Source organism: Trichomycterus rosablanca, chromosome 3 (assembly GCF_030014385.1).
Source record: "Trichomycterus rosablanca isolate fTriRos1 chromosome 3, fTriRos1.hap1, whole genome shotgun sequence".
Lineage (NCBI taxonomy): Eukaryota > Metazoa > Chordata > Actinopteri > Siluriformes > Trichomycteridae > Trichomycterus > Trichomycterus rosablanca.
In genome coordinates this window covers 57,670,343-57,694,742 of record NC_085990.1, presented here as the reverse complement: position 1 = coordinate 57,694,742, position 24,400 = coordinate 57,670,343, and the positions used below count along the sequence as shown (strand labels likewise).

Sequence of the window (24,400 nt, the reverse complement as noted above, 5' to 3'; positions counted from 1 at the left end):
ACACACACACACATAGTATATAAACACACACACACACACATGGTATATAAACACACACACACACACATAGTATATAAACACACACACACACACATAGTATATAAACACACACACACACACATGGTATATAAACACACACACACACACACACACAGTATATAAACACACACACACACACACACACATAGTATATAAACACACACACACACACACACATAGTATATAAACACACACACACACACACACATAGTATATAAACACACACACACACACACACACATAGTATATAAACACACACACACACACACACACACATAGTATATAAACACACACACACACATAGTATATAAACACACACACACACACACACATAGTATATAAACACACACACACACATAGTATATAAACACACACACACACACACACATAGTATATAAACACACACACACACACACACATAGTATATAAACACACACACACACACATAGTATATAAACACACACACACACACATAGTATATAAACACACACACACACACACACATAGTATATAAACACACACACACACACACATAGTATATAAACACACACACACACACATAGTATATAAACACACACACACACACATGGTATATAAACACACACACACACACATAGTATATAAACACACACACACACACATAGTATATAAACACACACACACACACATGGTATATAAACACACACACACACACACACAGTATATAAACACACACACACACACACACACATAGTATATAAACACACACACACACACACACATAGTATATAAACACACACACACACACACACATAGTATATAAACACACACACACACACACACACATAGTATATAAACACACACACACACACACACACACACACACATAGTATATAAACACACACACACACATAGTATATAAACACACACACACACACACACATAGTATATAAACACACACACACACATAGTATATAAACACACACACACACACACTCATAGTATATAAACACACACACACACACATAGTATATAAACACACACACACACACACACACACACACACACACACACACATAGTATATAAACACACACACACACATAGTATATAAACACACACACACACACACATAGTATATAAACACACACACACACACATAGTATATAAACACACACACACACACACACATAGTATATAAACACACACACACACACATAGTATATACACACACACATTCACACACACACACACACACACACACACACCCACTAACAAACATGCACACATATACAGTGGGGGGAAATAAGTATTTGATCCCCTGCTGATTTTGTAAGTTTACCCCCTTACAAAGACTTGAACAGTCTATAATTTTTATGGAAGGTTTATTTTAACAGAGAGAGACAGAATATCAACAAAAAATCCAGAAAAAAAACATTTAAATGAAAGTTTTAAATTAATTTGTATTTAATTAAGGGAAATAAGTATTTGATCCCCTACCAACCAGCAAGAATTCTGACCCCCACAGACCGGTTATGTGTCCATGAGGCTACAAATTAGTCCTTCCCGGTGGGGACGGTGTTCTTGGGGTCATATCCAGCATTTCTCTGCTCCCAGCTCCCTTGAGATCATTGACGAGCTCCTCCCGTGTAATTCTGGACTGACCTCACCTTTCTCAGAATCATTCTTACCCCACCAGGTGAGATCTTGCATGGAGCTCCAGAGTGAGGGTGATTGACTGTGATCTTGTATTTCTTCCATTTTCGAATGATCGCACCAACAGTGGTCTCTTTCTCACCAAGCTTCTTGCTGATGGTCTTGTAGCCCATTCCAGCCTTGTGCAGGTCTACAATCTTGTCCCTGACGTCCTTTGATAGCTCTTTGGTCTTGCCCATGGTGGTGGAGAGATTTGAACAGAAGAAACTGATTCTGTGACAGGAGTCTTTTATACTGGGACAGGACTAATTTGTAGCCTCATGGACACATAACCGGTCTGTGGGGGTCAGAATTCTGCCCAGCCACTGATGCTGGTGAGGAAAGCTTTTGTTGATGTTCCTCACTCATGCTGGAACAGGAAAGGACCTTCCCCACACTGTTGCTGCACAGTTGTATATGTATTATTACCTTTATATGACAGATTTGTTACACCTGTTAGTAACTGTTATAGCTAAAACAACATACAGTATTTAGAATAAAGGGCGTCCCAATACTTTTGGCCATACAGATTGTCTCCACACACAGTAAATAGCAGGTAAATCCAGGGTCTGATCACTGATTGGTCCCTCTGTTCTGTGATCTGATTGGCTGTGTGTGTTTTGTAGGTACATTATGGAAGCCAATGGGAACATTCGCACTCTCACCATTAATAAATGCGCCCTGTCAGACGATGCAGCTTATGAGTGTGTGATCGGAGACGACAAGTGTTTCACTGAGATCTACGTCAAGGGTAACACACACACACACACACACACTGTACACACACACTATACACTGTACACACACACACTATACGCACACACTGTACACTGTACACACACACACTATACACTGTACACACACACTATACACTGTACACACACACACACTATACACACACACTATACACTGTACACACACACACACTATACACACACACTATACACTGTACACACACACACTACACACACTATACACTGTACACACACACACTATACACTGTACACACACACACTACACACACACTATACACTGTACACACACACACTATACACACGCACTATACACTGTACACACACACACTATACACTGTACACACACACTATACACACACACTATACACTGTACACACACACACTATACACTGTACACACACACACTATACACACACACACTACACTGTACACACACACTACACTGTACACACACTATACACTGTACACACACACACTATACACACACTATACACTGTACACACACACTATACACTGTACACACACACTACACTGTACACACACACACTATACACTACACACACACACTATACACACACACACTATACACTGTACACACACACACACACTATACACACACACACTACACTGTACACACACACTATACACTGTACACACACACACACTATACACACACTATACACTGTACACACACACTATACACTGTACACACACACTACACTGTACACACACACACTATACACTACACACACACACTATACACTGTACACACACTATACACACACACTATACACTGTACACACACACACACTATACACTGTACACACACACTATACACACACTATACACTGTACACACACACACTATACACTGTACACACACACACACACACTATACACTGTACACACACACACTATACACACACACTATACACTGTACACACACACACTATACACTGTACACACACACACTATACACACACACTATACACTGTACACACACACACTACACACACTATACACTGTACACACACACACTATACACTGTACACACACACACTATACACTGTACACACACACACTACACACACACTATACACTGTACACACACACACTATACACACACTATACACTGTACACACACACACTATACACACACACTATACACTGTACACACACACACTATACACTGTACACACACACTATACACACACACTATACACTGTACACACACACACTATACACTGTACACACACACACTATACACACACACTATACACTGTACACACACACACTATACACACACACTATACACTGTACACACACACACTATACGCACACACTGTACACTGTACACACACACACACTATACACTGTACACACACACTACACTGTACACACACACACACACTATACACACACACTATACACTGTACACACACACACTATACACTGTACACACACACTATACACTGTACACACACACACACACACACACTATACACACACACTATACACTGTACACACACACACTATACACTATACACACACACTATACACTGTACACACACACTACACTGTACACACACACACTATACACTACACACACACACTATACACTGTACACACACACACACTACACACACTATACACTGTACACACACACACACTATACACTGTACACACACACACTATACACACACACACTATACACTGTACACACACACACTACACACACACTATACACTGTACACACACACACTATACACACACTATACACTGTACACACACACACTATACGCACACACTGTACACTGTACACACACACACACACACACTATACACACACACTATACACTGTACACACACACACTATACACACACACTATACACTGTACACACACACACTATACACTGTACACACACACACTATACACTGTACACACACACACTATACACACACACTATACACTGTACACACACACTATACACTGTACACACACACACTATACACACACACTATACACTGTACACACACACACACACACACACTATACACTGTACACACACACTATACACACACACTATACACTGTACACACACACACTATACACTGTACACACACACTATACACACACACTATACACTGTACACACACACACACTACACTGTACACACACACACTATACACTGTACACACACACACTATACACTGTACACACACACACACTATACACACACACACTCTATACACTGTACACACACACTATACACACACACTATACACTGTACACACACACTATACACACACACTATACACTGTACACACACACACACTATACACACACACACACTATACACTGTACACACACACACTATACACTGTACACACACACACACACACACACACACACTACACTGTACACACACACACACACTATACACACACACTATACACTGTACACACACACACTATACACTGTACACACACACACACACACTACACACACACACACTACACTGTACACACACACACACTATACACACACACTATACACTGTACACACACACACACTATACACACACACTATACACTGTACACACACACACACACACTATACACACACACACTATACACTGTACACACACACACACTATACACACACACACTATACACTGTACACACACACACACACATTATATACACCAATCAGCCATAACATTAAAACCACCTCCTTGTTTCTACACTCACTGTCCATGTTATCAGCTCCACTTACCATATAGAAGCACTTTGTAGTTCTACAATTACTGACTGTAGTCCATCTGTTTCTTCAATGGTCAGGACCCCCACAGGACCACCACAGAGCAGGTATTATTTAGGTGGTGGATGATTCTCAGCACTGCAGTGACACTGACATGGTGGTGGTGTGTTAGTGTGTGTTGTGCTGGTATGAGTGGATCAGACACAGCAGCGCTGCTGGAGTTTTTAAACACTGTGTCCACTCACTGTCCACTCTATTAGACACTCCTACCTAGTCGGTCCACCTTGTAGATGTAAAGTCAGAGACGATCGCTCATCTATTGCTGCTGTTTGAGTCGCTCATCTTCTAGACCTTCATCAGTGGTCACGGGACGCTGCCCACGGGGCGCTGTTGGCTGGATATTTTTGGTTGGTGGACGATTCTCAGTCCAGCAGTGACAGTGAGGTGTTTAAAAACTCCAGCAGCGCTGCTGTGTCTGATCCACTCATACCAGCACAACACACACTAACACACCACCACCATGTCAGTGTCACTGCAGTGCTGAGAATTATCCACCATCTAAATAATACCTGCTCTGTGGGGGTCCTGTGGTGGTCCTGACCATTGAAGAACAGCATGAAAGGGGGCTAACAAAGCATGTAGAGAAACAGATGGACTACAGTCAGTAATTGTAGAACTACAAAGTGCTTCTATATGGTAAGTGGAGCTGATAAAATGGACAGTGAGTGTAGAAACAAGGAAGTGGTCATAATGTTATGGCTGATCGGTTTAGAGTGTAAATTACAGAGGTCCCAGTACTGACCCCTGTGGAACACCATGGATCAGGATCAGGGTTTTTGGATCAAAGGTTTAGGATGAAGGTGAACGAGTGAAGGTGTTGATGTGTTCCAGAACCTCCCGTCACCCTCACCAAGCTGCTGGATGATTATCAGGTGGTGGTTGGAGAGAGGGTGGAGTTCGAGGTGGAGGTCTCAGAGGAGGGAGCGCAAGTCATCTGGTGAGAAACATCACACTCACACATCTACACCTACTGTACACGGGGACCCGCTACAGAACCACACCAGCAGGGGGCAGCCTTCAGGAGCACACTGGGACATAAACACACACCCTGCTGAACTATCAGAGTCAAACCCTCACAACTAATATATCAGATATCGACACTATGTGGTCAAAAGTATTTGGACGCCTGACCGTGCTCCAAAAACAAGTCTTTTGGGTGTGTCTGTGTGTGGGAATTTGTGCCCATTCATTGTATGGCTGGTCGATCCGTGGGTGTTGTGGTTCATCCCAGAGCTGTTGAGTGGAGCTGAGCTCAGGGCTCTGTGCTGCTGGAGTTTCTTGGTTTTCTTCATGCTGGAACAGGAAAGGACCTTCCCTAAACTGCTGCTGCACAGTCAGAAGCATGTCGTTTCCTTTACGATTGATTCATTGTTGTAGCTGAAACTCATAAATTTAGGATCAGATGGGGCGTCCTGATACTTTTGTCCATGTAGTGTGTGAAAAGTATTTGCCCCCCCATTTAACAACCACCTGAAGGATGGTAGCGCACAGCCGGTTTAACGGTGTGTGTGTGTGTGTGTGTGTGTGTAGGTGCTACGAGGACGTGGAGCTGACCCGCGATGACAGTCGCCGCTATCGCTTCAAGGTGGACGGGAAGCGCCATACTCTCATCATCCAGGAGGCGGTGCTGGAGGATACAGGAATGTACCACGCCTTCACCACCGGAGGGCACACCAAAGGAGAGCTCATAGTGGAGGGTAAATCATAATGCAGGGTGAAGTAGAAAGTAGTTTAGGGAAGGTCTGGTTTCCACCGTGCGTGTGTAATCTGTACCTATAGAGAAGGAGCTGGAGATCCTGCAGAGCATCGCTGACCTGACGGTGAAGTCTGCGGAACAGGCTATGTTTAAGTGTGAGGTATCGGACGAGAAGGTGACGGGGAAATGGTTTAAAGATGGAGTGGAGGTCCTGCCCAGCGAACGCATCAAAATCACACACATCGGCAGGTAGGTGATACACACACGGTACGGTACACCCCAACACCTCCGAACCGGTCAACCACACCCGTTATCTTCATCACCATCATCACCATCATCCACCAGAGTCAGTCATGTAATCATACACACACGGTACACCTCATCACCATCATCACCATCATCACCATCATCTACCAGAGTCAGTCATGTAATCATACACACACGGTACACCCCAACACCTCATCACCATCATCATCATCATCATCACCATCATCCACCAGAGTCAGTCATGTAATCATACACACACGGTACGATACACCCCAACACCTCCGAACCGGTCAACCACACCCGTTATCTTCATCACCATCATCCACCATGTAGTCAGTCATGTAATCATACACACACGGTACGATACACCCCAACACCTCCGAACCGGTCAACCACACCCGTTATCTTCATCACCATCATCCACCATGTAGTCAGTCATGTAATCATACACACACGGTACACCCCAACACCTCCGAACCGGTCAACCACACCCGTTATCTTCATCACCATCATCACCATCATCCTTCCCATCATCATCACCATCATCCACCAGAGTCAGTCATGTAATCATACACACACGGTACACCCCAACACCTCATCACCATCATCATCATCATCACCATCATCTACCAGAGTCAGTCATGTAATCATACACACACGGTACACCCCAACACCTCATCACCATCATCATCATCATCATCACCATCATCTACCAGAGTCAGTCATGTAATCATACACACACGGTACACCCCAACACCTCATCACCATCATCATCATCATCATCACCATCATCTACCAGAGTCAGTCATGTAATCATACACACACGGTACACCCCAACACCTCATCACCATCATCATCATCATCACCATCATCTACCAGAGTCAGTCATGTAATCATACACACACGGTACACCCCAACACCTCATCACCATCATCATCATCATCATCACCATCATCTACCAGAGTCAGTCATGTAATCATACACACACGGTACACCCCAACACCTCATCACCATCATCATCATCATCATCACCATCATCTACCAGAGTCAGTCATGTAATCATACACACACGGTACACCCCAACACCTCATCACCATCATCATCATCATCACCATCATCCACCAGAGTCAGTCATGTAATCATACACCCCAACACCTCCGAAACAGTCAACCACACACCCGTTATCTTCATCATCACCATCATCATCATTCATACAGTCCAGTCAGTCCTGTAATCATACACACACAGATCATCCTAAAACATCAGAATGAATATCAGGTATAAGTTTGTTTGTTGTTGTTTTTGTAAAGCGTCCTTGGGATTGTGAAAGGCACTATATAAATGTAACATATTATTATTATTATTATTATTAAGTGTGTGTGTGTGTGTGTGTGTGTAGAATTCATCGTTTGGTTATAGATGATGTGAAGCCGGGTGATGCTGGTGATTATACGTTTATTCCTGATGGTTACGCCCTGAGTCTCTCAGCTAAACTCAACTTCCTGGGTAAATTTTATTATTATTATTATGATTATTATGATTATTATGATTATTATTATTATTGTTATGATTATTATGATTATTATTATGATTATTATTATTATTATTATTATTATTATTATTATTATTATTATTATTATTAATATTAATTATTATTATTAATTATTATTATTATTACTATTAATTATTATTATTATTAATAATAATAATAATTATTATTATTATTAATTTTATTATTATTGTTAATTTTATTATTAGTAGTAGTATTGGTAATGTTATTATTGTTATTAATTATTATTATTATATTATTTTTATTTTTATTATTATTATATTATTATTATTATTATTAATAATAATAATATTAATAATAATATTAATATTATTATATTATTATTATTAATTGTTATTATTATTATTATTAATAATTATTATTATTATTATAATTATTAATTGTTATTATTATTATTAGTAGTAGTATTAATTATTATTATTATTATTATTATTAATTGTTATTATTATTATTATTAGTAGTAGTAGTAGTATTAATTGTTATTATTATTATTATTATTATTATCAACCTAAATTTTAAATACTATGTAATAATTTTTAATTAAATTCTCTTTATTAAAAGACATTTTATGTTATAAAATGATTTAAAATATTTTTTCATTCTTCTTCCAGAAATCAAGATTGACTACGTTCCTCGTCAAGGTGAGTCAATCAATCAACCAACTAACCAACCAACCAATCAATCAATTAATTACTCAATCAGTTAACCAACCATCCACTCATCCAACCATCTACTCATCCATCTACTCATCCATCCATCCATCTACTCATCCATCCACTCATCCACCCATCTACTCATCCATCCATCCATCTACTCATCCATCCATCCATCTACTCATCCATCCACCCATCTACTCATCCATCCACCCATCTACTCATCCATCTACTCATCCTTCCACCCATCTACTCATCCATCTACTCATCCATCCATCTATCTACTCATCCATCTACTCATCCACCCATCTATCTACTCATCCATCCATCTATCTATCTACTCATCCATCCATCTATCTATCTACTCATCCATCCATCTATCTACTCATCCATCTATCTATCTACTCATCCATCCATCCATCTGTCTACTCATCCATCCACCCATCTATCTACTCATCCATCCACTCATCCATCTATCTATCTACTCATCCATCCATCTATCTATCTACTCATCCATCCATCTATCTATCTACTCATCCATCCATCTATCTACTCATCCATCTATCTATCTACTCATCCATCTATCTATCTACTCATCCATCCATCCATCTGTCTACTCATCCATCCACCCATCTATCTACTCATCCATCTACTCATCCATCCATCTATCTATCTACTGATCCATCCATCTATCTATCTACTCATCCATCCATCTATCTACTCATCCATCTATCTATCTACTCATCCATCCATCTATCTATCTACTCATCCATCCATCTATCTATCTACTCATCCATCTATCTATCTACTCATCCATCCATCCATCTGTCTACTCATCCATCCACCCATCTATCTACTCATCCATCCACTCATCCATCTATCTATCTACTCATCCATCCATCTATCTCTATCATCTATCTATCTATCATCTATCTATCTATCTATCTATCTATCTATCTATCTATCTATCTATCTATCTATCTATCTATCTATCTATCATCTATCTATCTATCTATCTATCTATCTATCTATCTATCATCTATCTATCTATCTATCTATCTATCTATCTATCTATCTATCTATCATCTATCTATCTATCTATCTATCTATCATCTATCTATCTATCTATCTATCTATCTATCTATCTATCTATCTATCTATCTATCATCTATCTATCTATCTATCTATCTATCTATCTATCTATCTATCTATCTATCTATCTATCTATCTATCATCTATCTATCTATCTATCTATCTATCATCTATCTATCTATCTATCATCTATCTATCTATCTATCTATCTATCTATCTATCTATCTATCTATCTATCTATCTATCTATCATCTATCTATCTATCTATCATCTATCTATCTATCTATCTATCTATCTATCTATCTATCTATCTATCTATCTATCTATCTATCATCTATCTATCTATCTATCTATCTATCTATCATCTATCTATCTATCTATCTATCTATCTATCTATCTATCTATCTATCTATCTATCTATCTATCTATCTATCTATCTATCATCTATCTATCTATCTATCTATCTATCTATCTATCTATCTATCATCTATCTATCTATCTATCTATCTATCTATCTATCTATCATCTATCTATCTATCTATCTATCTATCTATCTATCTATCTATCTATCATCTATCTATCTATCTATCTATCTATCTATCTATCTATCTATCTATCATCTATCTATCTATCTATCTATCTATCATCTATCTATCTATCTATCTATCTATCTATCATCTATCTATCTATCTATCTATCTATCTATCTATCTATCTATCATCTATCTATCTATCTATCTATCTATCTATCATCTATCTATCTATCTATCTATCTATCTATCTATCTATCTATCTATCTATCTATCATCTATCTATCTATCTATCTATCATCTATCTATCTATCTATCTATCTATCTATCATCTATCTATCTATCTATCTATCTATCTATCTATCTATCTATCTATCATCTATCTATCTATCTATCTATCTATCTATCATCTATCTATCTATCTATCTATCTATCTATCTATCTATCTATCTATCTATCTATCATCTATCTATCTATCTATCTATCTATCTATCTATCTATCTATCTATCTATCTATCTATCTATCATCTATCTATCTATCTATCTATCTATCTATCTATCTATCTATCTATCTATCTATCTATCTATCTATCTATCATCTATCTATCTATCTATCTATCATCTATCTATCTATCTATCTATCTATCTATCTATCTATCTATCTATCTATCATCTATCTATCTATCTATCTATCTATCTATCTATCTATCTATCTATCTATCTATCATCTATCTATCTATCTATCTATCTATCTATCTATCTATCTATCTATCTATCTATCATCTATCTATCTATCTATCTATCTATCTATCTATCTATCTATCTATCTATCATCTATCTATCTATCTATCTATCTATCTATCTATCATCTATCTATCTATCTATCTATCTATCTATCTATCTATCTATCTATCTATCTATCTATCTATCTATCTATCATCTATCTATCTATCTATCTATCTATCTATCTATCTATCATCTATCTATCTATCTATCTATCTATCTATCTATCTATCTATCTATCTATCTATCTATCTATCTATCATCTATCTATCTATCTATCTATCATCTATCTATCTATCTATCTATCTATCTATCTATCTATCTATCTATCTATCTATCTATCTACTCATCCATCCATCTATCTACTCATGTCTGTGTCTCTGTCAGATCCTCCTAAGATCCATTTGGACACGTCTGGTAAAACCGTCTCTCAGAACACCATCATTGTGGTCGCCGGTAACAAGCTCCGCCTGGATGTGGAGATCTCTGGAGAGCCTCCTCCAACTGTGTGCTGGATGAAGGGTGATGAGGTACATGCACACACACACATACACACACACACACACACACACTCACACACTTTCGTTAGAACTCATTAGTCAGATGAAGAATGGTTACCAGGAGAGGTCCAACATGCTGATGATCAGGTGTCCTCAGACTTTTGGTTCCAGTCTCTGATTGGTCTGTACCTGGCCCCTCCCCCGTGTGTGTGTGTTACAGCAAGTGTCCGATACAGAGGGGCGTGTCCGGGTGGAGAACAGGACGGGGCTGTGCAGTTTCGTTATTGAGGGCGCGGTGAGGGAGGATGAAGGGAACTACAGCATCACCGTCACCAACCCGGCCGGAGAAGATAAAGCCAACCTGTTCGTCAAAATCGTGGGTGAGTACAGTATTACTGGGGCGGGCGGGGCGATGCGGGGCGGGGCGGGGTTCTCATGACATCATACATCTACCTCAGGGCTGAGGAGACCAGCCGACTTTTTTAACTAGAACTGGAATAGTTAGTTAGACGTTAGTGCTCAGGTGTCCACATACTTTTGACTATTTGCTGCATTATAAAACAGAAGAGTAAATAAATGGTAAGTGAATCTTTTCATGATGTCGTCTCCTCTGGTCTGTAGACGTTCCTGACCCCCCCGAGCACGTGAAGTGTATCGCTGTAGGAGAGGACACTGCCACCGTCACCTGGGAAAAGCCCAAGATTGATGGAGGTGCCCCAGTTAAAGGTAACCTGTCACCCACGTTACTGTCCACTCTGTTACTGTCCACACTGTTACTGTCCACTCTGTTACTGTCCACCCTGTTACTGTCCACCCTGTTACTTTCCACCCTGTTACTTTCCACCCTGTTAATGTCCACCCTGTTACTGTCCACCCTGTTACTGTCCACCCTGTTAATGTCCACCCTGTTACTGTCCACCCTGTTACTGTCAACTCTGTTACTGTCAACTCTGTTACTGTCCACCCTGTTACTGTCCACCCTGTTAATGTCCACCCTGTTAATGTCCACCCTGTTACTGTCCACTCTGTTACTGTCCACCCTGTTACTGTCCACCCTGTTACTTTCCACCCTGTTACTTTCCACCCTGTTAATGTCCACCCTGTTACTGTCCACCCTGTTAATGTCCACCCTGTTAATGTCCACCCTGTTACTGTCCACCCTGTTAATGTCCACCCTGTTACTGTCCACCCTGTTAATGTCCACCCTGTTACTGTCCACCCTGTTACTGTCCACCCTGTTACTTTCCACCCTGTTACTGTCCACCCTGTTACTGTCCACCCTGTTACTTTCCACCCTGTTAATGTCCACCCTGTTACTTTCCACCATGTTACTGTCCACTCTGTTAATGTCCACCCTGTTACTGTCCACCCTGTTACTGTCCACCCTGTTAATGTCCACCCTGTTACTTTCCACCATGTTACTGTCCACTCTGTTACTTTCCACCCTGTTACTGTCCACCCTGTTAATGTCCACCCTGTTACTGTCCACTCTGTTACTTTCCACCCTGTTACTGTCCACCCTGTTAATGTCCACCCTGTTAATGTCCACCCTGTTACTGTCCACTCTGTTACTGTCCACCCTGTTACTGTCCACCCTGTTCCCATCAACCCTGTTACTGTCCACTCTGTTACTGTCCACTCTGTTACTGTCCACCCTGTTACTGTCCACTCTGTACTCATCAACTCTGTTACTGTCCACTCTGTTAATGTCCACTCTGTACTCATCAACTCTGTTACTGTCCACCCTGTTAATGTCCACTCTGTACTCATCAACTCTGTTACTGTCCACTCTGTTACTGTACACCCTGTTAATGTCCACCATTACTGTCAACTCTGTACTCATCAACTCTGTTACTATCCACCCTGTTACTGTCCACTCTGTTACTGTCCACCCTGTTACTGTCCACTCTGTTTTCATTCAACTATGTTACTGTCCACCCTGTTACTGTCCACCCTGTTTTCATTCAACTATGTTACTGTCCACTCTGTTACTGTCCACCCTGTTCTCATTAAACTATGTTACTGTCCACCCTGGTACTGTCCACCCTGTTTTCATTAAACTATGTTACTGTCCATCCTGTTACTGTCCACCCTGTTCTCATTAAACTATGTTACTGCCCACCCTGTTACTGTCCACCCTGTTCTCATTGAACTATGTTACTGTCCACTCTGTTACTGTCCACCCTGTTCTCATTAAACTATGTTACTGTCCACCCTGTTACTGTCCACCCTGTTACTGTCCACCCTGTTACTGTCCACTCTGTTTTCATTAAACTATGTTACTGTCCACCCTGTTACTGTCCACCCTGTTTTCATTAAACTATGTTACTGTCCACCCTGTTACTGTCCACTCTGTTTTTTTTAAACTATGTTATTGTCCAACCTTTTACTGTCCACCCTGTTACTGTCCACTCTGTTCTCATTAAACTATGTTACTGTCCACCCTGTTCTCATTAAACTATGTTACTGTCCACCCTGTTACTGTCCACTCTGTTCTCATTAAACTATGTTACTGTCCACCCTGTTACTGTCCACCCTGTTCTCATTAAACTGTGTTACTGTCCACTCTGTTACTGTCCACCCTGTTCTCATTAAACTATGTTACTGTCCACCCTGTTACTGTCCACCCTGTTACTGTCCACCCTGTTACTGTCCACTCTGTTCTCATTAAACTATGTTACTGTCCACCCTGTTACTGTCCACCCTGTTCTCATTAAACTATGTTACTGTCCACTCTGTTACTGTCCACCCTGTTCTCATTAAACTATGTTACTGTCCACCCTGTTACTGTCCACCCTGTTACTGTCCACTCTGTTACTGTCCACCCTGTTCTCATTAAACTATGTTACTGTCCACTCTGTTACTGTCCACCCTGTTCTCATTAAACTATGTTACTGTCCACCCTGTTACTGTCCACCCTTTTACTGTCCACCCTGTTACTGTCCACTCTGTTCTCATTAAACTATGTTACTGTCCACCCTGTTCTCATTAAAGGTCATCATTCCATTAACTAGTTACTATCAACTTCCACAATTAACCCATCAACTGTTACCTGTAATTATGTTTGCCATCAACCCGTTACCATCAGCCTTTACCAATAATCTTCCTACCATCAACTCTGTTACTACCCACCCTGTTTTCATTAAACTTGTTATACTTAATATTTCCTTCGATCTGTTACTATTAACCGCCACTATTAACCCCGTTCCCATCAACTCAGTTACCTGTATTTGTGTTTCCCATCAGCCTCTACCATTAAGCTTTTTACTGTCAACTCTGTTACTAACCACTCAGTTCTCATCAAACATGTTCACATCAACAGTTACATTTAATCATTCCCCCAACCAGTTACTATCAACCTCTACCATTACCCTTCTTACCATCAACCCTGTTACCTGTATTTGTGTTCCCCATCAGCCTCTACCATTTACCTTCTTAAAATCAACTGGTACTGTCTACCCTGTTTCCATTAACCATGTTCCCATCAACTCTGTTACCTTTATTTGCTCCCTCAACCCGTTACTATCAACCTCTACCATTAACCACGTGCCCATCAACCCTGTTACCTTTAATTACTCCCTCAGTCAGTTACTATCAACCTCTATGATTAACCCTCTTAATCAGTTCTGTTTAATTAATCAGTTCTGTTCCCCTTATCCATGCTCACATCAACACATCAACTTTACTACCTTCAACCCTGTTACAGTTAACCTCTGCCTTCAACTCTGTTCTGAATTACCATGTTCTCATCAACATTCAACCCTGTTGCTCTTAATCCTCAGTGGTTGAGGTAATGAACTAGTAATCGGAAGGTTGCCAGTTCAAGCCCCACCACCACCAAGTTACCACTGTTGGGCCCCTGAGCAAGGCCCTTAACTATAAATTGTTGAATTGTATTCAGTCACAATCATCTGCTAAATGCTGTAGATGTAAATCAACTCCGTTACCATCAACATTTACCATTACCCGTGATCCTGTTTACCCTGCACCATCGACCCTCGTCCCATCCACCATGCCCCAGTGTAAGGTAACAGAGCTGAGTCTGTGGAATAAACTGTGATACACGGTGGAGTGGTGGAGCTCACTGCTGTATTAATGAGAGATGAATGTGGTGACCATGTGAAGAGAAGATCCAGAAGATCCATCATGAACTGACAGTGTGTAAAATTCATGACCAGTAACAACATTCCAGTATCTCCACTGGTTCTGATCCCGTCAGTGATTGACGTTCAGGTGTAAGATGTATTTGTGAACCTGATGATGATCCATCTCCTGCGAACCTCTGCAGGTTACCTGATGGAGAGGAAGAAGAAAGGATCTTCTCGCTGGACGAAGCTGAACTTTGACGTGTATGAAGATACCAAGTATGAAGCTAAGAGGATGATCGAGGGGATCCTGTACGAGATGAGAGTTTACGCTGTCAACGGCATCGGCGTGTCGGCACCCAGCCTCAACTCCAAACCCTTCATGCCCATCGGTGAGAACACACACACACACTCACACACACACTCACACACACACACACACACACACACACTCACACACACACACTCACACACACACACACACACACACACACTCACACACACACACACACACTCACACACACACACACACACACACTCACACACACTCACATACACACACACACACACACAGGTCCTGAGTGGGAACACTGGTGTGTTTGAACTGGTCTCAGTGTTTGATGTGTCTCAGCTCCCACCAGTGAACCCACCAGACTAATGGTGGAGGACGTGACTGATACCACCTGCTCCCTGAAGTGGTTCGCTCCAGAGAAGATCGGCGCCGGGGGTCTGGACGGGTACATCATCGAGTTCTGCAAGGAGGGAGGTGAGGAGAACACACACACACACACACACACACACATATACACACACACGGCCACGCCCATTACTGAAAGGGATTATTCATTCATCCATCCACTCACTCATTTATTTATTCCTTTATCATTCATTCATTTATTTATTTATCATTTATTTATTTATTATCATTTATTTATTTATTTATTTATCATTTATTTATTTATCATGTATTTATTTATCATTTATTTATCATTTATTTATTTATTTATCATTAATTTATTTATTTATTTATCATTTATTCATTTATTTATCATTTATTTATTTATTTATCATTTATTTATTTACCATTTATTTATTTATCATTTATTTATTTGTCATTAATTTATTTATTTATCATTTATTTATTTATCATGTATTTATTTATCATTTATTTATCATTTATTTATTTATTTATCATTAATTTATTTATTTATTTATCATTTATTCATTTATTTATCATTTATTTATTTATTTATCATTTATTTATTTGTCATTCATTTATTTATTTATCATTTATTTATATATAATTTATTTATTTATTTGTCATTTATTTACTTATTTATCATTTATTTATTTATTTATTTATCATTTATTCATTTATTTATTATTTATTTATTTATTTATTTATTTATTTATTTATTTATTATTTATTTATTTACCATTTATTTATTTATCATTTATTTATTTGTCATTCATTTATTTATTTATCATTTATTTATTTATCATTTATTTATTTATTTATCATTTATTTATTTAATTATTTATTTATTAATAATTTATTTATCATTTATTTATTTATCATTTATTTATTTATCATTTATTTATTTATTTATCATTTATTTATTTATTTATCATTTATTTATTTATCATTTATTTATTTATTATTTAATTATTTATCATTTATTTATTCATTTATCATTCATTCATTTATTTAATTATCATTTATTTATTTATTTATCATTTATTTATTTATCATTTATTTATTTATTATTTAATTATTTATCATTTATTTATTCATTTATCATTCATTCATTTATTTAATTATCATTTATTTATTCATTTATCATTCATTAATTTATTTTATTTAATTATTATTTATTTATTTATTATTTATTTATTTATCATTTATGTATTTATTTATTTATTTATTATGTATTTATTTATTTATTATTTATTTATTTATTTATTTATCATTTATTTATCATTTATTTATTAATCATTTATTTATTTATCATTTGTTTAACATTTATTTATTTATCAATTATTTATTCATACATCATTTATTTATTTATTTATCATTAATTTATTTATTTATTTATCATTTATTTATTTATTTATCATTTATTTATTTAATTATTTATTTATCATTAATTTATTTAATTATTTATTTATCATTCATTTTTTATTTATCATTTATTTATTTTTTTATTTGTTTATTTATTTATCTATCATTCATTCAGTCATTCACTGTCTGTTTTACCACGGGGGTAGGTAGGAAACACCCCGGACAGGTCACCAGTCCATCACACACACACACACATTCACACTGCACGTCTTTGGACTGTGGGAGGAAACCGGAGCATCCGGAGGAAACCCACACAGACACCTGGGAATCGAACCCAGGACCTTCTTGCTGTGAGGTGACAGTGCTACCCACCGATCCACCGTGCCTCCCCTTCTGTTCTAATGTACCATTTATCAGAATTCCTTCAGATCTGATTGGACCAAAGATGCCTACTTAATCACTGTGTGTGTGTATCTGTGTGTGTTCATGTGTGTGTGTGTGTGTGTGTGTGTGTGTGTGTGTGTGTGTGTGTGTGTGTGTGTGTGTGTTAGATACCGAGTGGACGGTGGCTAACACTGACCTGGTGGAGCGTCAGAACTACGTGGTGAGGAATTTACCCACCGGTGAGAAGATGAATTTCAGGGTTGTGGCGGTGAACATCGCCGGCAAAAGTCCTCCGGCGCTCCTGTCCCAGCCCGTCACCGTCCGAGAGATCATGGGTAAATAAACCACACCCACTAATTAATGCTAACGAGCGGATTTAATTACTGCAGGAGGTGTCACATCATTTTCTTCATCTAGAGTTCATGTGTTAATTCTGATACAGATTCATAATGAGGGTTTAAATCGTGTCGGAGCGATCCTTTGTACAACATTACCCACAATTCCAGAGCAAAAATCCACCAATCAAAGGGTTTTACTGTCATTATTTTACCTGGTTCTGTTAGCATTACCACAGCTAGCTGGTTCCCTAAAAACACACTGTATGAGTCCAAACTGACCTCCATCACACAGCAAACCAGATTATTTTTTTAGAGAAATACTATTGCAATGCATTATGGGATTAGGTTTATATTAGGTTTAGGTGGTTTCCAGGCTGTTTCCAGGTAATCTCTATGTTATCTCTTATGCTTAATAATGTGTTGCTAGGCAGTTACTATGGTTCTGTAGGTGGTTTCCAGGCTGTTTCCAGGTAATCACTATGTTATCTCTTAACGTCTGTAGATGTTAGACAATAATAACCTGAAACTCTCACTGTGTGTCGGTGACAGAACATCCCAAAATCCGCCTCCCTCGTCACCTGAGAACCAAGTTCATTAAGAGAGTGGGAGAGACCGTCAACCTGGTCATTCCTTTCCTGGTAAGTGTGCATGTCTAAATAAATACTGATACATCTTATTATGTTTATAAATGAATATGATACCATGTGGTTGCTGGGTGTTGCTAGATGCTTGCTGTGTTATCCGAGGTGGTTGCTAGTTTGTTACTGAGTGGTAGCTTAGTAAAGCAGGTGGTATCTAGGTGGTTAGTATGGTGTCTTAGTTAGTATTAGGTGGCTGATGTTATTCATCTGCTGGATTAATGTAAGTGACTACTCTAGTTCTTAAGGTGGTTTCCGGGATGTTTCCAGGTAATAACCATGTTATTATCTCTTGTGCTTGATAACATGTTAGGCAGTTAGGCCATTGCTATGGTATTTTAGGTGGTTACCAGGATGTTTTCAGGTAATCGTTATGTTATTTCTTGTGCTTGATAACGTGTTACTAGGCAGTTACTATGGTTCTTCAGGTGGTTACTAGGGTGTTTCCAGGTAATCATTATGTTATCTGTTGTGCTTGATAACGTGTTACTAGGCAGTTACCATGGTTCTTTAGGTGGTTTCCAGGTTGTTGATATGAGCTTGCTAGGGTTTTCAGGTTAATGGCCTGGTGTTGGCTGGGCAGAACCTATGGTAGATGTTCTTACGTGCTAGATGTTACATTTCCAACAGGTCAGGAGGTGGGGATGTTGGTGTCTGATATTAACATTTAACTTACTAAAACTGTAGCTAATCACATATAAGACACTTTGAGTGTTAAACCCGCGCTGTGTGGTCAGGGTAAACCTCGTCCCGTGGTCACGTGGCTGAAGGACGGAGAACCGGTGGACCTTAAGAAGGTGGGGGTCAGGAACTCTAACGTGGACACGGTGCTGTTCATCCGCTCAGCTGAGAGGGATCACTCAGGGAAGTACACGCTGGTGGTGCAGATCGAGAACATGGAGGACCGCGCCAACATCGACATCCGCGTGGTGGGTGAGTAACGCACGTCCACCTGAGCTTCAGATCTACACCTCCAGCAGGGGGCGCTGATGGGGCACGACGTGATCCATCCACAATCCACCTGGTTTCTTTATTACTGCTGTAATCAGCATGTTACACTCTCCACTAGAGGCGCTCTCACCCTATATCACAATCAGAAACAAACCCTGTTTTATTAAAGCAATAAGCCACGAGAGGCCGTGCGTTACTGTGATTTTAGCAGTAATGCACGGTCTCGAGTGGCTTATTGCTTTTATAAAACGGCGGTCAACATAAAATACTGTACAATAAATACAACGTTTAATTCATAAATGTATTTATTGTGTATAAACGTACAATAAAGCATTCTTCCGCGACGCAAGGTAGTTCGATTAACAGTGTTGCTAGGCAACATGAGTGCGAAAATAACATTAACTTTTTCTTGTGGCGTATTAATATGGAATGATGTGAGGTGGTCCTAGGTGTGCGTTTATCAGGGATTTTACAACGGCTTCGAACGCGGCTCAGCCAATCAGATTTTAGGACCGGAACTATCCGTTTTATAATCCTGGATTTAGGCGGTTTATCCAGTTATTAATAGCAGATTCTCTCAGACAGTTACACTCAACTTGGATCCGGGTTTATAAATAATTACATTCATTCATTCATGAAATAAAGTTAATCAACTAAAACATTAAATCATTAGTTCAGGTGTTTAGTGATTGCAGGTCTCACCACTGTCTGAACGAGCTGGGATTGTAATAATAATAATAATAAAATAATAATATTAATAATAATAATAATATTAATAATAATAATGACAACAACAATAATAATAATAATAATATTAATAATAATAATAATAATAATAACAATAATAATAATATAATAATAATAATAATAACAATACAATAATAATATTAATAATAATAATAATAATAATAATCAAATAATAACAATATAATAATAATAATATTAATAATAATAACAGTAATAATAATAATAATAATAACAATAAAAAATAATATAATAATAATAACAATAAAATAATATTAATAATAATAATATTAATAATAATAATTAATAATAATAATAACAATCAAATAATAATATAATAATAATAATAACAATAATAATAATAATAATAATAATAACAATTATAATAATATAATAATAATAACAATAATAATAGTAATAATAACAATAATAATAATAATATAATAATAATAATATAATAGTAATAACAATAATAATAATAATAATAATAATAATAATGATAACAATAATAATAATAATAATGATAACAATAATAATAATATAATAATAATAACTATAATAATAGTAATAATAATTATAGTAATAATAACAATAATAATATAATAATAATAACAACAACAATAATAATAATAATAATATAATATTAATAATAATAATAATAATAATAATAATAAAATACTCATAACAATAGTAATAATAATAATAATAATAATAATAATAATAATAATAATAATACTGTACAGATATGCCGGGACCTCCTGTGGCACTGAAGATCACCGACGTTTGGGGTTTTAATGCAGCGCTGGAGTGGAAACAACCGAAGGATGACGGAAACACCGAGATCACTGGGTACACCATCCAGAAAGCTGATATGAAAACCAAGGTTAGTTCCTTCATCCCCTCATCACTCACTCATCACTATATATATATATATACTGACGAGGACCAGATTGTGATGGCTAGATGACCGGGTCAGAGCATCTCCAAACCTGCAGCTCTTGTGGGGTGAGTCCCGGTCTGCAGTGGTCAGTATCTATCAGGAACAGTGGTAAACCGGCGACAGGGTCATGGGCGGCCGAGGCTCACTGATGCCCGTGTGGTCCGATCCAACAGACGAGCTCCTGTAGCTCAAACTGCTGAAGAAGTTCATGCTGGTTCTGATAGAAAGGTGAATACACAGAGCAGCACAGTTTGTTGTGTATGGGGCTGCAGAGCTGCAGATCAGTCAGGGTGATCATGCTGACCCCAGTCCACCCCTGAAAGCACCAACAATGGGCATGTGAGCATCAGAACTGGACCACGGAGCGATGGAAGAAGGTGACCTGGTCTGATGAATAACGGCCGGGTGTGTGTGCGTCGCTTACCTGGGGAACACACGGCACCAGGATGCATTATGGGAAGAAGGCGGGTCCTGCCATCCATGTGGATGTTACTCTGACACGTAGCTCCTACCTGAGCATCGTTACAGACCATGTTTACCCTCTCATGGAGACGCTTCCCTGATATCTGTGGCCTCTTTCAGCAGGATGATGCTCCCTGCCATGGAACAGAGGAGCACAACAACCAGTTTGAGGTTCTGACTCGGCCTCCAGATTCCCCAGATCTCAAACCAATCCAGCATCTATGGGACGTGCTGGACAAACAAGTCCGATCCATGGAGGCTCCACCTCACAACTTACAGGAGTTAAAGGATCTGCTGCTGACATCTTGGATACCATAGCACACATTCCGGGGACTAGTGGAGTCCAGGCCTCGATGGGTCAGGGCTGTTTTGGCAGCAAAAGGGGGACCAACACAATATTAGGAAGGTGGTCATAATGTTATGCCTTATCAGTGTGTGATGTTATATATATGTTATATATGATTTCAGGAGTGGTTCACCGTGTACGAGCATAACCGGCGCACCAACTGTACCATCTCAGACCTGGTGATGGGGAACCAGTACCAGTTCCGTGTGTACAGTGAGAACCTGGTGGGTCTCAGCGAGGACCCGGGCTTCAGCAAGGACATCGCCACCATCGCCAAAACCGGTCAGTGCTAACACGCCGGTACTCTGCAGAACATAGGGCGGGGTTCATGACGCGTGTGTGTGTGTGACCTCTGACCTCTGTGTGTGTAGGGTTACAGTATAAAGCTGCTCCGTATAAAGAGAAGGACATGAACTGCATCCCCAAATTCACCACACCCTTAGTGAATCGATCTTCAGTGGTGGGGTACAGCACCGCCATCAGCTGCTCCGTCAAGGGCTTTCCCAAGGTACACACACACACACACTAACACACACACACACACACACTAACACACACACATATACACACACACACACTAACACACACACACACTAACACACACACACACACTAACACACACATATACACACACACACACTAACACACACACACTAACACACACACACACATATACACACACACACACTAACACACACACACACACACTAACACACACACACACACACTAACACACACATATACACACACACACACTAACACACACACACACACACAAACACACACACACACACTAACACACACACACACACATATACACACACACACACTAACACACACACACACACTAACACACACACACACACACACATACTAACACACACACACACACTAACACACACACACACACACATACACACACACTAACACACACACACATACACACAGACTAACACACACACATACACACACACACTTACACACACACACACACATATACATACACACATACACATTCACTCACACACACACTAACACACACACACACATATACATACACATACACAGGCTAT

The 24,400-nt window shown here is 38.8% G+C and overlaps 1 protein-coding gene across 1 annotated transcript in view; it reads left to right on the top strand.

Annotated features, from left to right (window-relative positions):
* LOC134310720 (myosin-binding protein C, fast-type-like) overlaps positions 1 to 24,400 on the top strand; it is an 89,548-nt gene that overhangs the window by 57,984 nt on the left and 7,164 nt on the right. Inside the window, exons 22-38 of the mRNA XM_062992347.1 lie at positions 2,338 to 2,462; positions 6,119 to 6,224; positions 6,818 to 6,984; positions 7,067 to 7,232; positions 8,650 to 8,756; positions 9,432 to 9,461; positions 12,265 to 12,407; positions 12,598 to 12,757; positions 12,999 to 13,103; positions 16,666 to 16,854; positions 17,094 to 17,228; positions 19,076 to 19,243; positions 19,796 to 19,884; positions 20,622 to 20,817; positions 22,323 to 22,462; positions 23,450 to 23,609; positions 23,699 to 23,835. Coding sequence (XP_062848417.1) covers positions 2,338 to 2,462; positions 6,119 to 6,224; positions 6,818 to 6,984; positions 7,067 to 7,232; positions 8,650 to 8,756; positions 9,432 to 9,461; positions 12,265 to 12,407; positions 12,598 to 12,757; positions 12,999 to 13,103; positions 16,666 to 16,854; positions 17,094 to 17,228; positions 19,076 to 19,243; positions 19,796 to 19,884; positions 20,622 to 20,817; positions 22,323 to 22,462; positions 23,450 to 23,609; positions 23,699 to 23,835 — 2,323 coding nt within the window. The remainder of the gene's footprint in view (positions 1 to 2,337; positions 2,463 to 6,118; positions 6,225 to 6,817; positions 6,985 to 7,066; positions 7,233 to 8,649; positions 8,757 to 9,431; positions 9,462 to 12,264; positions 12,408 to 12,597; positions 12,758 to 12,998; positions 13,104 to 16,665; positions 16,855 to 17,093; positions 17,229 to 19,075; positions 19,244 to 19,795; positions 19,885 to 20,621; positions 20,818 to 22,322; positions 22,463 to 23,449; positions 23,610 to 23,698; positions 23,836 to 24,400) is intronic.